Genomic DNA, 14,622 nt, shown 5'->3' with positions numbered 1-14,622 from the left:
GACAATATCTAATACCCCAGAATCCTAATCATTAAAAATAATGCAGTCTAAATAGGTTTTACATTAAACAACTAATACTCCATTAGCAATTTCAAAGTCAAATTAAACTTTGTCATCTCTGCCATATACAGTACAGTATATAGAGAGACCAGATGACGAGGCTCCAGTTCCATTCAGTGCAAAAGACAATAAATATAATAAGAGTAATAAATATACAGTTCAAGACTAAGGTAATAGGATCAATAACAATTTACAATTTGAATGATTTTAAGTGACCAGTGTAGCAGCTTGTAATCATGAGCAGGATAGACAACTGATGGGTCTGACTTGGCTCAGTTCAGTTTTATGGGATGCCAGCTGGTTGTGTGTTTGGATCACTTATGCAGGCCAAACTTACCAGATTTAATTTGCTGTTCAACCTTCAAAGGAAGGTATGTTTCATACCAAGTAGCCAAAAAAAGTAGAAACTGCTAATTACTAACATTTTAAACTGTTATTACCAAATAGACATGAAATAAAACCACACAAGTCCTTATAGAATAATTATTACCAAAACATCACAACCTAACAACCTAAAAGTATTAACTTTACTTACTTTCTTTAACTTTCTCTAAAGGGTTATTAGGAAACTCAGCCGGTTTAATTAGCTTGAACATTATATAAAGTAGTTCTATTTGGTCGTATCCTTTTATTTATTTATGTTTGCTAAAAGCGTGGACAGACCTTTTTGTGGTGTTTATATATTCCCCCGTCCTGAATCGGTTGCACATAAACCTGCTGCCTTCCAGCTTGAGTTTAAGCTTGCAGCTTCTTCCGGGGTTTTTTTCACCCCTCTCATTGGAATTTTCCTTTGGCGCAATGCATAAAGCTCAGGTGGTTTGCGCATGAGTAACTTTGGGAGGAGGGTGGTCAAAGTTCCAGGTACAAAGTCAACAAACAGCCACAGTCTTAAGATGAAGGAACCTACCACCACCTGCTCTGTGAGTATATATATTTTGACTGATCGCACAACTTCCACATTCAAATCAAATGTGTCAGGTACTCACGGTGTATTATTTATCACTTTTCAGTATCACCAGCTCTATCAAAATGCGAAACAATATTCAAAAAATGGGGAATACTTCTGCAAAGAGCTCATGTCCGTTTTCCAGCAAAGGTACGCTGACTGTGGTTAGAAAACACCTGAGTCGCTTTAGGAGTTACTGTTTGACCCAGTTTTATTTCTTCTTCTTCCTTGCTGCAATCTTTTTCCTGTTCCAGGGCAGAGTTGGAGCTTACTTACTCCAAAGGCCTACAAAAACTCGCGGGCAAACTCATCAGGGCCTCCAAAGGAATGTCAAACAAGTAAGGGTGACACTGTCTTTTGTCAGTTTTGTGTTTAACATGACCTCTTCCTGGGACTGATTGCCATGCACCGTACAGGAATAATAGTGTGATGAGCAAAAACATGCAGCCACCAAGTTAGATGTGATCAAAACACAGGCAGGTGTCAGGCTAATTAGCCCACAGCTCTAACCTTTTCATGCTGGCTCCCCACTCAGTTCCACCCACAGTGCCTGGTGTCATGTGTCAGATGAGATGTACTCAAGAGCAGACGCCCACAGGTAGTTTTCAACCTGAGTTCAGCTCGAGTCTGCGCCAGTCGAATGATTAAACAAATGTTATCTTGAGCTGGAGTTTAAATGCAGATTTATGTCTTCATTTCAGATCAGTAGGAAATGCATTTCAGCAGGAAGCAATTCTGGAAATACGACAAGTCTTAGACGAGCATAATAAGAGGAAGAGGCCTGTATGTAATTCAGTCTTTCCTTTTATCAAAATCTCTCTGCTACAGTTTCCAGTGATAGCACAATATGCCACTCTTTTCTAGCTTGACAGTGCCATTGAAAGAACCGGAAAGCTTGTTACTGCTAACTGGAGTGAGCAACTGAAGGTAAGGGCGTGTTGTAAACATATACAGGGACAGAAATTGGCTTTGGTGGAGCTGCTGAATCATAAATCCATAAAATGACTGTATCTGCAAAAATATGTTGACATGTACAGTCAGAGAATTGCTATAATGTGGATACCTGCAAGAATGCATTAGAATGTATGCAGAACTCACAGGTCTGATATAAGCTTCAATAATATATGTGTTTGAACAGTTGCATGCCATTAAAAGGAGGGTCATGCTGAGGAATTATGATACTTTACGATTTGGTTTGATGGCACATTATAAAGTCTGGAATTGTGACCAACCATAACCATTCCTCCCTTTCAAAATGGGTAGATTTATCTTTAGTCACTGTCATGTTTGGCCTTATCAACCATAATGATCATGCATAAAACGACTCTGTTGTGACCGTTTCCAGGAACTGTTTGGCTGCAATGCAAATCTGATATAAAGCTTTTTTTTAACACGTGACACATTCGTTGAAAATGTTTTGAAAAATAACAAAATAAAATAATAAAATAAAATAATAAAGTGTTTTTGTAGCTATGAGTGTAAAATTTCATATCTACAAAAATAAACTCACAAGAAGCCAAGATAAATGATTTATCTTTCAAATTCAGTCTATCCCTTTTGACACACAACATCACAAAGTAGTTGTAATGTTATTTAAAGTTCATACTAATATATTCATTTGATTTCTTCTTTCTAAACTAGATCAAAAAGAAATTAATTGGACTAACAAGAGAACACGAGGATCTGTTCAACTTTGTTGAAAACAACAAACACATCTCCACTGAGAAAGAAAAACAGAAGGTACAGAATGTGTCATACTGTTTTCATCACTGCAGTCTTTTTCACCACGGGGGGGATACTTACTGGAAAAAGCTGTCAGCATGGTTGCTAAAGTTTTCTCTCTGTTCTTGACTCCAGATGCTTAACAGGCTGACTAAGTCAGCAGAGATGCAGGCGCGGGTGGATGAGGAGTACTTTAATATCAACATGGAGGGTCATCAGATGAGACTCAAGTGGGAAAACACATTGAAAAACTGCTACCAGGTGGAGAAAATAGTTTCCTACTTGTCATTTTGTGGGCATTTAGCTGTTCCTCTTATTAAGAGTGGCTCTTTATGAGATAACGGGGCTCAGTGACGTAGTCAAGAGTTTTTCATTAGTGTGAAAGATTTCACTTCTGATTGGTTCCAGGAAACTCTGAAAGCACAGCTTATCTCCCAGGACAGTATGTTCTGTATTTTGAGCACAAAAACCAGACGTGAATCCAGTTGAGAACCTCTGGGAAATTATGTATTGATGCCTTAATGCTGGGGATCTTCCAGGACACCATCCACAGTCTCATCAGAATGGAGTCATAAGCATTACTGAGCCACAGTGTGACTCCGGTTGGATCGGCCTGTAATATCAGGTTTTAACTTTGCCAGTTGGTGTAATCTTCAAGGATGGTTGATGATTATGAGTTCTACTAACCGTGGTTATGTCATTTTGTTCTCAGTGAATTATGCAACATACATTTCAGTAGCGAATTTTTAGCTTACATTTCTTTCATCAAAATCCACTCTGTGCAGCAGTAGACATTGAATGTATTTTCAGAGATTCCCACATTTATTTAGTGTACACGTTGTTTAATAAGGACACAGTACCAGAACTTGAGGCTGCTGGCTTAAGCCTGTGATCTTTCTTTTACTCTGCACATGGTCTTTCCACACATTATGACCTGAATCACTTGGTACATTTATTGAATTTATGGGTTAGATGGCAATCATCTAACTCAAGTGCATATATTTGCTGTTATGTGCTCCATGGTTTAAATGGCCAGGAGATTATCTAAACAAGGACTTTCTCACTTTCTGCTCTTTCAGATCATACAGGAGCTGGAGAAGCAACGGATTGAACTTCTAGGCAACATCCTAAAAAGATATAACCTCCAAATGTACAGCTTTGGACAGACCCTCAAACATGTGAGACATCCTGACCACCATCGTCCAGTAAACGTTGAATCACTGGTACATTAAGGATATTATATCACCTATGCATACTTGTGCTACCTCTAGGGCCAAACACAGATAGAACAGGCGGTCCAAAGGGTGGACACTGATAAAGACATACAAGCCCTGGTGGAAGAGAACAGAAACACCACTGAAGATCACAACGTCGAGTTTTTGATGGCTGATTATTTCGTAAGTCTTTGGTGTCTGAGAATCTGCTGTTGCATTTCAAACCGAAGTATGTTTTCCTGCAGGCGGTCATCTCTGCAGGGGGCATCTTTTTATGTTAGTGTGTGCGTGCTGCAGATAAAAAAGTTACTGGTAGGGCCTGACAGAAATCCTGTACCGTGATCTACTCTATATTTACTGTTACATAAATATAGCTATACATATATACAACATATACGTTTTTTAAAGATGTGGCTTCTATGGGAATATGATGGTAACCTGATTTCTGATTTAATAAAATGTAGTTACTGTATAGGGACATGTACGATTGGGGTGCAACATGCAGCATGTCTGAAAAGTTTTCGGGACGAATTCAAAGTTAACATGCTACTTTTATTCCCTGTAGATTTAACCATCGATGGTAGATTTAAAAAAATGTTTCTGATTTAATAAGTGACCAGATATCTATGCTCAGGAGGAAGACAGCAAATCATTCATGGACAAAGACAGAAGAAGAGAGGCAATCAAGCTTAAACTTCAGCGCCTCGACGAGAATATTACGAAAACAAAGAAAGACTGTGAAGGCAAGCTGTGTTACGCAACTTTTAAAATAAGAAGTAAAATCATTTGCTGTTTTTCTGTCATTCTAATTCTTACAATGTGTCGCAGGAATTGAAAAACTTATGAAAACATACTCTGAAAATCCATCTTTTTCCAACCAAAAGAACCTTGAGGAAACCGAGCAGCAGCTTGATGAGGTAAATAGTGGACAGTAATGCCAGAGTGGATGTGGATTTATACTGCTGTGTGCTGTTTGATGTTTTCTTCAAACAGACCATGAATCCAGGGTTCCCAATTGCTCACTAATGTCAACTCATGTATAGAATACTCTAAAACTGGATCTCCTGGAGGCTACTCATTACAAACTCTCTACATCGCTGTCTAAATTAGAAGGGAAACCAAAGTCCCATCACCGGTTCAGCAACAGTATTCTGAAATGGAAGGACAAGGTAAGATTTCCATTATGCAGCCGCCTTTTGTTGGCACAAAGGATTTGTAGCTAAAATGTGACTGGACTGAATCCTCAGCTTAATAGGAACAGACTTGATAGAGGGTTAACTTTAATCTCTTACTCTGCATACCCCATACATATCTATCAGTAACATATTTAAAGCAGATTAACTGGAACTATAGTGGAATATTGGTTTTACTGGACAGATGGTGCAAGTAAGAAACAGGATCTTTTTGATTTTCCCAGAAATAAAAGCACAGTGTGCACAAGATTCTTCCCAGTATCTGCTACCTTGCATCTTCAGTACTCCATCACCCTTCCTGTCATTCACACACATGTATTCTGTTTTGCTTCTACAGGCTTTCGTTCCTCTCCTTCAATACTTCCACCTGCTAGCTTGTTGATTAGAGTTATTTTACACTTAATATTTAGCATCAACTGGTGAATCAGGTTGCTGGGGCAACAGGCCTGTCGTAGCTGGTAGTTTGGTATCGCATCAATAAATATACTTATGTTTGGTTCACATGTAGAGGCAAAATGTTTTTACTTGAGATAAAATATTTGCCTGTTTTTTTCTGAATGAACAAGATTATTTTTATTCTATATTATTAGGGATCCTGTCCTTTCCTGTATCTCGTGAGTCACTGCATAAACAGCATGAATGCATTTCTGATGAATCATCTTACATTCAAAATCGGCTCATAACATTACCACCTGCAGTACATAAAGACACAAACTGTCTCGATGCAAAGCAAATTACAGCTAAATTACACTAAATTGGTAGGTAGGACAGTTTGCTTGCAGGAAAATGAGCAAATGAGAACTTCTCTTGTTATTTCAAGTTATCTTATTAAATTGGAAAAACACCAGAAATAAAAAGACTGGAATATCAAAAAGGCGAATTTTTTATTTTATATTACATCGTTGTACAGTTCTGTGTTTACGCTTCTGTAAAGACAAATGCTGTAGTTGAAACCCTTTCTTCTGTTCAAGGACTGTGAACATAGTCTAGTTCAGCTGGCTCGTCCAGTCAGACTCAGGAGGACACCCTTCAGATCCCGGCAGTCACTGAGAGCTTCCATCATTTACAAAGGACCACCTCTGTTTGTGGCACAGCAGTCTGTGGATCCTTCAAAAAATGCCACTGACCAGGTCAGTTCTACAAGCCCAACACAGGAAAGTCAAACTGCAGAGAGTGGCAGCACTGTTAATGGAGTCTTGGAGCCTCACACGGAAGAGGACAAAGGACAAGGTAATTCATTTACAGAGCACAGATACAACTGTTTGTTTAAAATTACAACATCTGGAAATTCAGGAAATTAAAGCACTAAAAACAGTTATTTTTAGCAGATAAAACAACCCCAGAGTTGTGCAGTATAGGAAAATGCAAGGCCATTTACAACTTCACCCCTGAGCACGACGATGAACTGGCTCTGAACGAAGGTAAGTGACACTAAACCTGAGTTTACTAAAAACATTTGCGTTTCTTTAAAGCAAAGATTTAAAGTTTAACTGAAAAAAATCATGTTTCACAGGAGATTTACTAGACATTTATTCCAAGGAAGAAAACGGCTGGTGGTTTGGCATGCTGAACGGGCAGACGGGCCATTTCCCATCAACCTATGTTGAAGAGCTACCTCGGTTAAGCAGCATTAAATCATCTGATGCCTGACCGACCCTGAATCAAATTCTAACCACAGCGATGCCAAACATTCATTAGAAACTTAGTCTGAAAGGAACAATATCTGTGTATGCACCGATTTTAATTTGGTTAATTATTCAACATTTGTCACATTCAGTTCTTGTATATTTATGAAGTGAGATGTACATTCAGCATCTTAACACTGCCTCCTGGGTATTTTGTAATGCTCCTAGGATTAAAGTTGAACATGACACTAATATCAAATAACAAGTTTTTTCATAATTTATATTACACTCGATACAAGGTCGACTAACACGAGGCTTTAATAAAGAAGTGCTTTATTACATCATTGATGTCTGTAGCACGCGTAAAAAAAGAGATTTGTAACAAACAAATAAAATAAAACTGTTTACATCAATGTTTAAGTGGTCAGTTCCTTATTATTCAGGATTAAAAGGTAAGCAGTTGTCCAAATGTCAATTCACTCGCTGGGCCCACGTCCTCATTTTAGGTTTGACAGCGTTATCATAGATAAAGGTGAACGGCTTGGACATTCATTGAGCTGCGGTTTGAGCAAGGCCTCGAAGGGGACTGGCGTGGTCCCGCTCCTTAAATTCATATACTTATCTCCAACAAGAACTCGTCTGAAATGATGCCAAAAAAAGAAACTTAATCTTTTTAATAAGAAGAATTCACACGTGTTAGCTACTGAGTACAAAAGAGTATTTGAAATTCAAATCTAAGAGTCCTGAAGTTGACTTTTTATTTAAAGATTTGTAATCCTCCACTGATTACTCCATTGAATCCACTGTGCTTTCTTTAGTCCAAATTGCAGGGAGAATGTCACTGCGTGCTTTTCATCCTTCCCTGCGTTCAATTTTAGCGACGCGTCTGAGAGATAAACTCCTTCCTCACATTTGCCAGGAATGCTGGTAAATTATTGGTCTCCTGAAGTCGCTTTTCCAAGGCTGGCAAACACTTGAGCACGGGGTCACTGGAGACAACTGTAAAACAGAAAAAAAAACAATGACTGATTACAGTGGATGCAATAAAAGAGTGAGCCACAAAATATCAGGTTAAGTGTTCCAATGTTTCTCTCTGGTCTTATTTGAACCAATTTTACAAACACATTAAATATCAGTGTGTTTTTTTGGTCTTCCTATAGCTTTTTAAATAATAATAAAAAGCTCATATCTATATTTGTGAATCTGTTTGAAATTAATACACAGAAATACTATTACATTACACAGGGTTGTGGGAAAAAAAAGTAGAGGTATTTAACTTACTCTGGTATGATCCGCTTTCATTAATCCCCATCGTGATGACATAGGCGCTGTCTGGATCAGAGGGGTTGATGTTTCGAAAAACAAACTGCAACTTTTCACCTTTAAAAGTTCAAAACAAAGTTCTTGAGTCGTATCAGAAGCGGCGTGTGTCACAAGGTGAAATCGCAACAACCAGCTGACCATCATTAAGTTGCACAACACTTTTTCAGTAACAGTACACATGTCCAGAGTTTCTTCACGATCTGATTATATTCACTCTGAGCTGTGCATGTCTTTATCGTTAATGATGATTCATACAAGCATAAATATCAATCAGTTCACCATGGTAACAGGAATATGCAGAGCAGAGCCTTCATTTTAATCCACCGAAGGTAAAAATATTACTTTACGATTATAGTCTTTCTATTCAATGCATTCAACTCAACCATCAATTAACAATTAAGCAGTTTGTAGGTCAGAATTACTCTAGTTTGGATATGTGCATGCAGACAGCTTCAGAAACATAATGAATGTGGTTCCACTGTTTTAACTAGTACTCATGTACTGAGTATTTATTCCATTCCGACAAAAAAAATCAAAATAATTATAATATTGATTATCACTTCTGAATAGCTAGAGCTTTTATCCTTATGGTTGTTTTATTTTAGAAAGTATCATAACCATATCAGTCATGATCAGCCTAAAAGGAACAGCAAGACCAAAACCTCTTGCACAAAAATCTGTTACAGATAACATAAACAAGAGTCGACAAACATATGTGTATCAAAAATGCATGGTTTTTGCATACCTTTAACCAGCTGTGTTTTGCCGAGGATTGTTCGTACCTCCAACCCCAGATGATCCTGAAAGACGAGTCTGGCTTTTTGGAGATTCTTCAGTCTGTCTTTGTTTGCTTTGTATTGAGATTCAATCACTGAAATGTAGGCAGAAAAAATAAGTGTACTATACAATACAGTCACAGTTTAATATTTAATTTATACGTTACAGCATCAGTGTCACAATCACACAATCTTACGTTCTTTTCTCTTGGTTTGTTCTTCTTTAAGCTTCTCAATCTTCTGGATAATGTCCTCTTTCTGCATATCCTTCTCCTGAATCTCAGATATCACTTCAGATATTGCCTGTCGTTTCTCTTTTAAAGCCACTTTTTTCCGTTCGAGGTCTACGAGGCAAACATTGTGTCAGTACACAAGTTGTGTCAGTACAACTAAGTCCAGAGATAAAGTGAAGATGCGGAAGCAGCATTACACACCACCATTTTCACATGTACACTTGAACTCAGCAGTATGACCTACATTTAAGGTACATGCTAATACTGTGTGCCTAATTTACTGAAACTCACCTTTTTTGAATGTCTGTATTGTTTCAAACAATATGTCATCATCCTTACACTTCTTTAAACACGTATCTGCAACAGAAAACATTTATTATCAGCCATATCAGACAACTCTAATCAAGTAAGAAAATATGTATAATGTTGTAATCCACTGTGCTGGACGATACTCAGACTGTCTTAAAACACTCCAAAAACACAACTTTGGACCTAGTTGTTATTAAACCTGTAAGACTAAATGTTACTCATAATTAATATTCTTTCTTTGACATGTTTGCCTTTATTGGATAGTGAAGCAGTGAAGATAGGAAAGTGAGGGAAAAAAGGGGACAATAGGGTGTCTTAAAAACTAAAAAGTCCATGTGCAATTTATTTTCTATTGAAATAAAGGATATTAATAATGAAAACAAGCTGAACAGATGTTTGTATATGTAGTTCAACATTAAAAATAAATTTTAAAAAACTTACCAATTGCTGACTTCACAAACTGCCTGTGGGATTGGGCCAACTCTGCCGTTGTGTCTATTATGTCTGTGTATGTTTTAAGCTCCTTGTTGTGGATCTCCTCCATTGCACTTGTAAACCTATCGCTCATGTTTGGGTCAGTGATGGACATCACGGTGCTTTGTTATGAATCTGTGGTAAAACACAAGCACAATTTTCACTGCAGAGCCAGACAACTGTAGTGGTCGGTCAACACTGGCGCAGAACAGAATACAGAAAAAGCTGCTCAGAGTAATTTATTTGTCCAGGATATGAGTGTCGCCCACAATCAAAGACATTATCACATAATGATGAAGATGAAATAGTAATAAAAATCTATAAAGAACATTAGAAAAAGAACATCATAAATAAACAGCAACAAGTAACAAAGTTGTGAATAAGACATGAAATTAATTGCAGTTAATTGGTTTTGATTTAGCGTACAAAGCAGTCAAATAAACTTTTAATTGAATTTTTTATTTTATTGTGAGTTAACTATTTTAATGCTGAACGCGCTCTCAATGCTGCTGTTTATTTCTAACATGAAGTCTGTACATTAGAGCTCTGAAACTTGGAAATGGATGGATGGAAATGGATGGAAACGAACATTAAGGGTTACTCTGTGTGCTCAGCTCTGACACTTTCCTGTAGCCTAAAACGAAGATGAGACCTTGCTTTGTGAGCAGATTAAAATGAAATTGATCTAATCGATTGAACAGGTATTTTTGGTATTCTCTGTATTCTTTGCTCTGTTTACAAAGCTGTGTAAACAGCTTCCAGCAAGGTAAAACAGCCTTAGCAGCAGATTAAAGATAAAGTATAAAAACATTTCTTGCATCATGTATGCATGTAAATCACAGAATCTGATGTACAGCTACTGCTTAACAACTTGCACACATTCCCCCAGCAGAGAATCTACACGGCTTTTAAGACATGCTGTAAATAAAAGAATCTGAGAAAATGTGGCACTTTCGGCCAAAACATCGCTTCGTAATAAACCCCTCAGGCGGCTGTGTGTAATCTAGCAGTGTATTCTTGGTAAATTGTTAATTTTATAGTTGTTAGTGCTCTAGTAAACTTTTTTTTCCTTTGGCTTAACCAATGTACAATGACCCAGACGTTATGGAGATAAAAGCAAGATTAAAAAGTACAACAGTACAGAATAGGCTGTGCTGTACTGTGTTGTATTTACATTAATATTTTAAAAGACTTATAGTTATGCACTGTGGCTGTTATTTCCAGCAAACAATGACACCAAAACATTTCAAAGCATATCAAAGAGTACAGCTGAAACCATCGTCAGTTAAAACAGTTTTAAATGTTTACTGGCATAATTAGTTATTTAATTAGTTCACAATTGACCTGTCGCTAGTAACAGCTGGCTTTATTATTTAAATACAACATCCATCCATCCATCCATCCATTCGCTACCGCTTATCCTTTTCAGGGTCGCGGGGGGTGCTGGAGCCAATCCCAGCTGTCATAGGGCGAGAGGCGGGGTACACCATGGACAGGTCGCCAGTCTGTCGCAGGGCTAACACACAAGGACAGACAACCATTCACGCCTATGGGCAATTTGGATTATCCAATTAACCTATCCCCACAAACTGCATGTCTTTGGACGGTGGGAGGAAGCCGGAGTACCCGGAGGGAACCCACGCAGACACGGGGAGAACATGCAAACTCCACACAGAAAGACCCCGGCCTGATGGTGGAATTGAACTCAGGACCTTCTTGCTGTGCGGCAACAGTGCTAACCACCGTGCCACCGTGCTGCCCACAAAAATACAACATTATTTGTGCATATCGGACAACCGGTGACGTAACATCTACACCAAAACCTACTAACAACATTAGCATGCCAATGCTAACGTTAGCCGGGGGAACATTAGCGGTTAGTTCGTCATCGATTAGCTTGCAAATGAAACCAAAGGATATTTTACAAATGTGGCTTAAACTAGTCAGTCCATTAACGTTTCCGTGTAACACTCACATGTTTTGAAGAGAACTCTAGATTTACGTCTTGCTGTTGCGCAGGTCGTTATTTTCAAAAATCCGCGGTCTAAACGTAGGGGGCGGGCACTCAACGACAACCGGAAATTACGTTAATCATTCATATTATTTCCTCTGCTTTCAAATGAGCTAAACACTGTTATGTTTTTAAACCGAGAAAACATGGTTTAAAAATATTAAATAGCCCACTCCTCTTGCTAAATTTATATTTATAATGATATATATAATGTTTTCAGGATGTTTTTTGCTGAAACGATATCCCACCTTGTGGTCAGTATGTGGAAGTTCAGATGGATCCGAAATTCCGTCCAAACTATATAAAACAACATTATACTTTTTTCAGTATTTGTGCTCTGATTAGAATGGGAAGATAGCTGAATGCTAACAGATGTACTCAGTGAACTCTACTGTGCCAGATGCCAGATGGGCTGTGTTTTTCTCTTGCAGCATTATAGGAAGTTCATTTTGTTGCTACGTTCACTGAGAATGAGAATATTAATGAGGCTGAAAGGATCCAGCAGGTTACGTGTAACTGTCTTTCTTCGTGTGTACAATGGCTAATATTTAACAATTGTAAAAGCAATGTTCTGTGAAAAATCTAATGTCTACATGCTCAGGGTGTAAACAGTTTTGTAACATGTCTTAAAATGCTGAGCCCTAATGGCAACATTATTTTATGTTGGGTTCAAAGCAAAGATGTTGCAGTTGTTGCCATGGCTTCATTTAATGATTTATGATACCAGGTTGATATAAAGTTCCTGAGGTAGGAAAGGACTCACGGTGCTTTAGCTGGCATTGAAGAAGAAGCTGTTGCAGTTGTGTACATAGATAGGGAACCACATGGATTTTGTCTACAGCTTTGGTGTGCAGGTTATACAGTACCTGCAGAACAACTACTGGCAATACCATGACTTCATTGATTTTGTGTCAGTAGTGGGTGACCCTCGTAATATTTTCTCTGTTTATTTCCCTCTCTGGTTCCATCTCAGTCACAATGTTGGCACCAAGATGATTTGGGTGGCTGTCATTGGAGACTGGTTCAACCTTATTTTTAAATGGTAAACCTACTCTTAGGTTAGCATTTGTATCTTTATTTTATGTATTTCTGAACTTTATTCTTATATTTTCTTTTGCAGGATTTTATTTGGGCACCGACCATACTGGTGGGTGCAAGAAACACCCTTCTACCACAATGATTCAAAACCACATTTGGACCAGTTTCATATAACTTGTGAAACAGGGCCAGGTTAGTATGCATGTACGAGTCAGGACTTAAAACTATTAAAGTGTAGAAAACTTTATTTAATGTTTTTCTGAACAGGCAGTCCATCTGGTCATGCCATGGGCTCATCATGCGTGTGGTATGTGATGATCACTTCTGCTTTAAATTTTGCTCGGCCTTCCCACGCCTCATCTGTACACAGCTTTCAAAGGTGAGAGGTTATATACATCTTTACAATTAAATTAGTTGTCTTGTCTTTTTTTAATATGTATTATTCCTACAGGTTTTGTCTTCTGAGGTCCTTTTTGTGGATGACTTTCTGGGTCATTCAGATAAGTGTTTGCATCTCCAGGATTTTTATTGCAACACACTTTCCACATCAAGTTATCCTCGGTGTTTTCACTGGTGTGTTCCACTCTGCTGTCAAAAAAATATCTGATATATCTGTTGTTTTGTGTTCGGACTAAAGACCTTTTTTCTTTCTTTAATGTGTAGGCATGCTGATTGCTGAGGCCTTTGATCACATCCCCTCAGTCTACAATGCAAGCTTGAAAGTTTACCTCCAAACCAACATTTTTCTTTTCTCTTTCGCTGTTTGCTTTTATTTGCTCTTTAAACTGTTGGATATCGATCCCATGTGGTCAGTCAGCAAAGCCAAGAAGTGGTGCGCTAACCCAGACTGGATCCATCTCGACACAACGCCTTTTGCCGGTCTGGTTAGAAACCTGGGAGCCTTGTTTGGGCTGGGCCTGGCAGTGAACTCTGAGATGTTCGTTCAGAGCTGCAAAGGGAAGAACGGCTGCAAAAGTATGTTTAAACTCATGTGCGTGACTGCAACGCTCACATTTCTGCAACTGTACAACTTTATTAAAATGCCCACTCACAATGAGGCTCTGTTTTATATACTGTCGTTCTGTAAAAGTGCTTCAATACCTCTCGGTGTGGTTGCTGTTATTCCTTACTGTGTTAATTTGCTCATCAGAGAGCATGAAGAGAGGAAGCTAGCTTAGACTGTGGAGCAGCTTTCAAGTTTTACAATATTACCCCCAACACTTATTGATCAAGGATATCAGCAAGGTTGAATGGTAGTGTTGGCAAACAAGTGTAAATATGTATGTGTATTATGGAGGTAATCACACGAGACTGAAACAGTGTATGTTTAAAAAAGTTGCATTTGTGGGTTTGAATAGCATGTTTTGAAATTTCCATTTGCTTGATCTGTTGCTTACCTGAGTCCATTCTATGGTGTTTGTTTTATATGTAAATCACAATAACTGTAAAGACTGTTCAATTTCTTATTAAAGAGTTTCTTTGGGACATTATACAACCCTGGAATCATTCGGGAGATGCTTTTGCCTCAAGTGTTTTCCCATTTTTTCCTTACGAATATCCATCCTTTTTAGGGTTTACGTCCGTGTTTAAGAGGTTACACACAAATTAGAGCACAAATGGTTTTTGAAAACTTCATTTTGACAGTTTACATCACAACAGCCTGAAACAAAATCAGACCTCCAGATTTTATTGTGACCT

The 14,622-nt window shown here is 38.1% G+C and overlaps 3 protein-coding genes across 9 annotated transcripts; 2 read left to right on the top strand and 1 right to left on the bottom strand.

Moving 5' to 3' along the window:
• Window positions 1–761: 761 nt before the first annotated feature.
• On the top strand, window positions 762–7,157 carry nostrin (nitric oxide synthase trafficking). 3 transcript variants are annotated; one of them, XM_086265574.1, is made up of 16 exons: window positions 762–980; window positions 1,071–1,156; window positions 1,261–1,344; window positions 1,542–1,604; window positions 1,708–1,789; window positions 1,871–1,933; window positions 2,648–2,746; window positions 2,864–2,989; window positions 3,808–3,906; window positions 4,000–4,125; window positions 4,577–4,685; window positions 4,771–4,859; window positions 4,986–5,111; window positions 6,107–6,365; window positions 6,464–6,556; window positions 6,649–7,157. In XM_086265574.1, exons 1-16 carry the CDS (start codon window positions 885–887, stop codon window positions 6,783–6,785), a joined length of 1,737 nt encoding a protein of 578 aa, XP_086121700.1. In that variant the 5' UTR covers window positions 762–884; the 3' UTR covers window positions 6,786–7,157. The 3 variants fall into 3 exon arrangements, with proteins under 3 accessions (XP_086121700.1, XP_086121699.1, XP_086121701.1); XM_086265573.1 differs by having other exon boundaries at window positions 6,461–6,556; XM_086265575.1 differs by lacking the exon at window positions 1,542–1,604 and having other exon boundaries at window positions 6,461–6,556.
• On the bottom strand, window positions 7,073–11,991 carry spc25 (SPC25 component of NDC80 kinetochore complex). Of its 2 annotated transcripts, none has more exons than XM_086265582.1 (7): window positions 11,851–11,991; window positions 9,843–10,010; window positions 9,384–9,449; window positions 9,057–9,203; window positions 8,829–8,954; window positions 8,042–8,140; window positions 7,073–7,759 (listed from the first exon to the last, which is right to left on the bottom strand). In XM_086265582.1, exons 2-7 carry the CDS (start codon window positions 9,988–9,990, stop codon window positions 7,635–7,637), a joined length of 711 nt encoding a protein of 236 aa, XP_086121708.1. In that variant the 5' UTR covers window positions 9,991–10,010; window positions 11,851–11,991; the 3' UTR covers window positions 7,073–7,634. The 2 variants fall into 2 exon arrangements, with proteins under 2 accessions (XP_086121708.1, XP_086121709.1); XM_086265583.1 differs by having other exon boundaries at window positions 8,866–8,954.
• LOC147311632 (glucose-6-phosphatase 2-like) lies at window positions 11,633–14,404 on the top strand. 4 transcript variants are annotated; one of them, XM_086265578.1, is made up of 6 exons: window positions 11,633–12,140; window positions 12,860–12,928; window positions 13,007–13,116; window positions 13,192–13,303; window positions 13,376–13,497; window positions 13,588–14,404. In XM_086265578.1, exons 1-6 carry the CDS (start codon window positions 12,085–12,087, stop codon window positions 14,100–14,102), a joined length of 984 nt encoding a protein of 327 aa, XP_086121704.1. In that variant the 5' UTR covers window positions 11,633–12,084; the 3' UTR covers window positions 14,103–14,404. The 4 variants fall into 4 exon arrangements, with proteins under 4 accessions (XP_086121704.1, XP_086121706.1, XP_086121705.1 ...); XM_086265580.1 differs by having other exon boundaries at window positions 11,633–12,144; XM_086265579.1 differs by having other exon boundaries at window positions 11,633–12,398.
• Window positions 14,405–14,622: the final 218 nt, after the last annotated feature.

The sequence above is a fragment of the Aulonocara sp. 'chitande type north' Nkhata Bay genome, linkage group LG16 (assembly GCF_057382095.1).
Source record: "Aulonocara sp. 'chitande type north' Nkhata Bay isolate Kocher_YH1m ecotype deep benthic linkage group LG16, A_spYH_male_GT1.1, whole genome shotgun sequence".
NCBI classification, from domain to species: domain Eukaryota; kingdom Metazoa; phylum Chordata; class Actinopteri; order Cichliformes; family Cichlidae; genus Aulonocara; species Aulonocara sp. 'chitande type north' Nkhata Bay.
The sequence above is the reverse complement of the archived record's forward strand: the minus strand, read 5'-3'. Positions and strand labels throughout refer to the sequence as shown.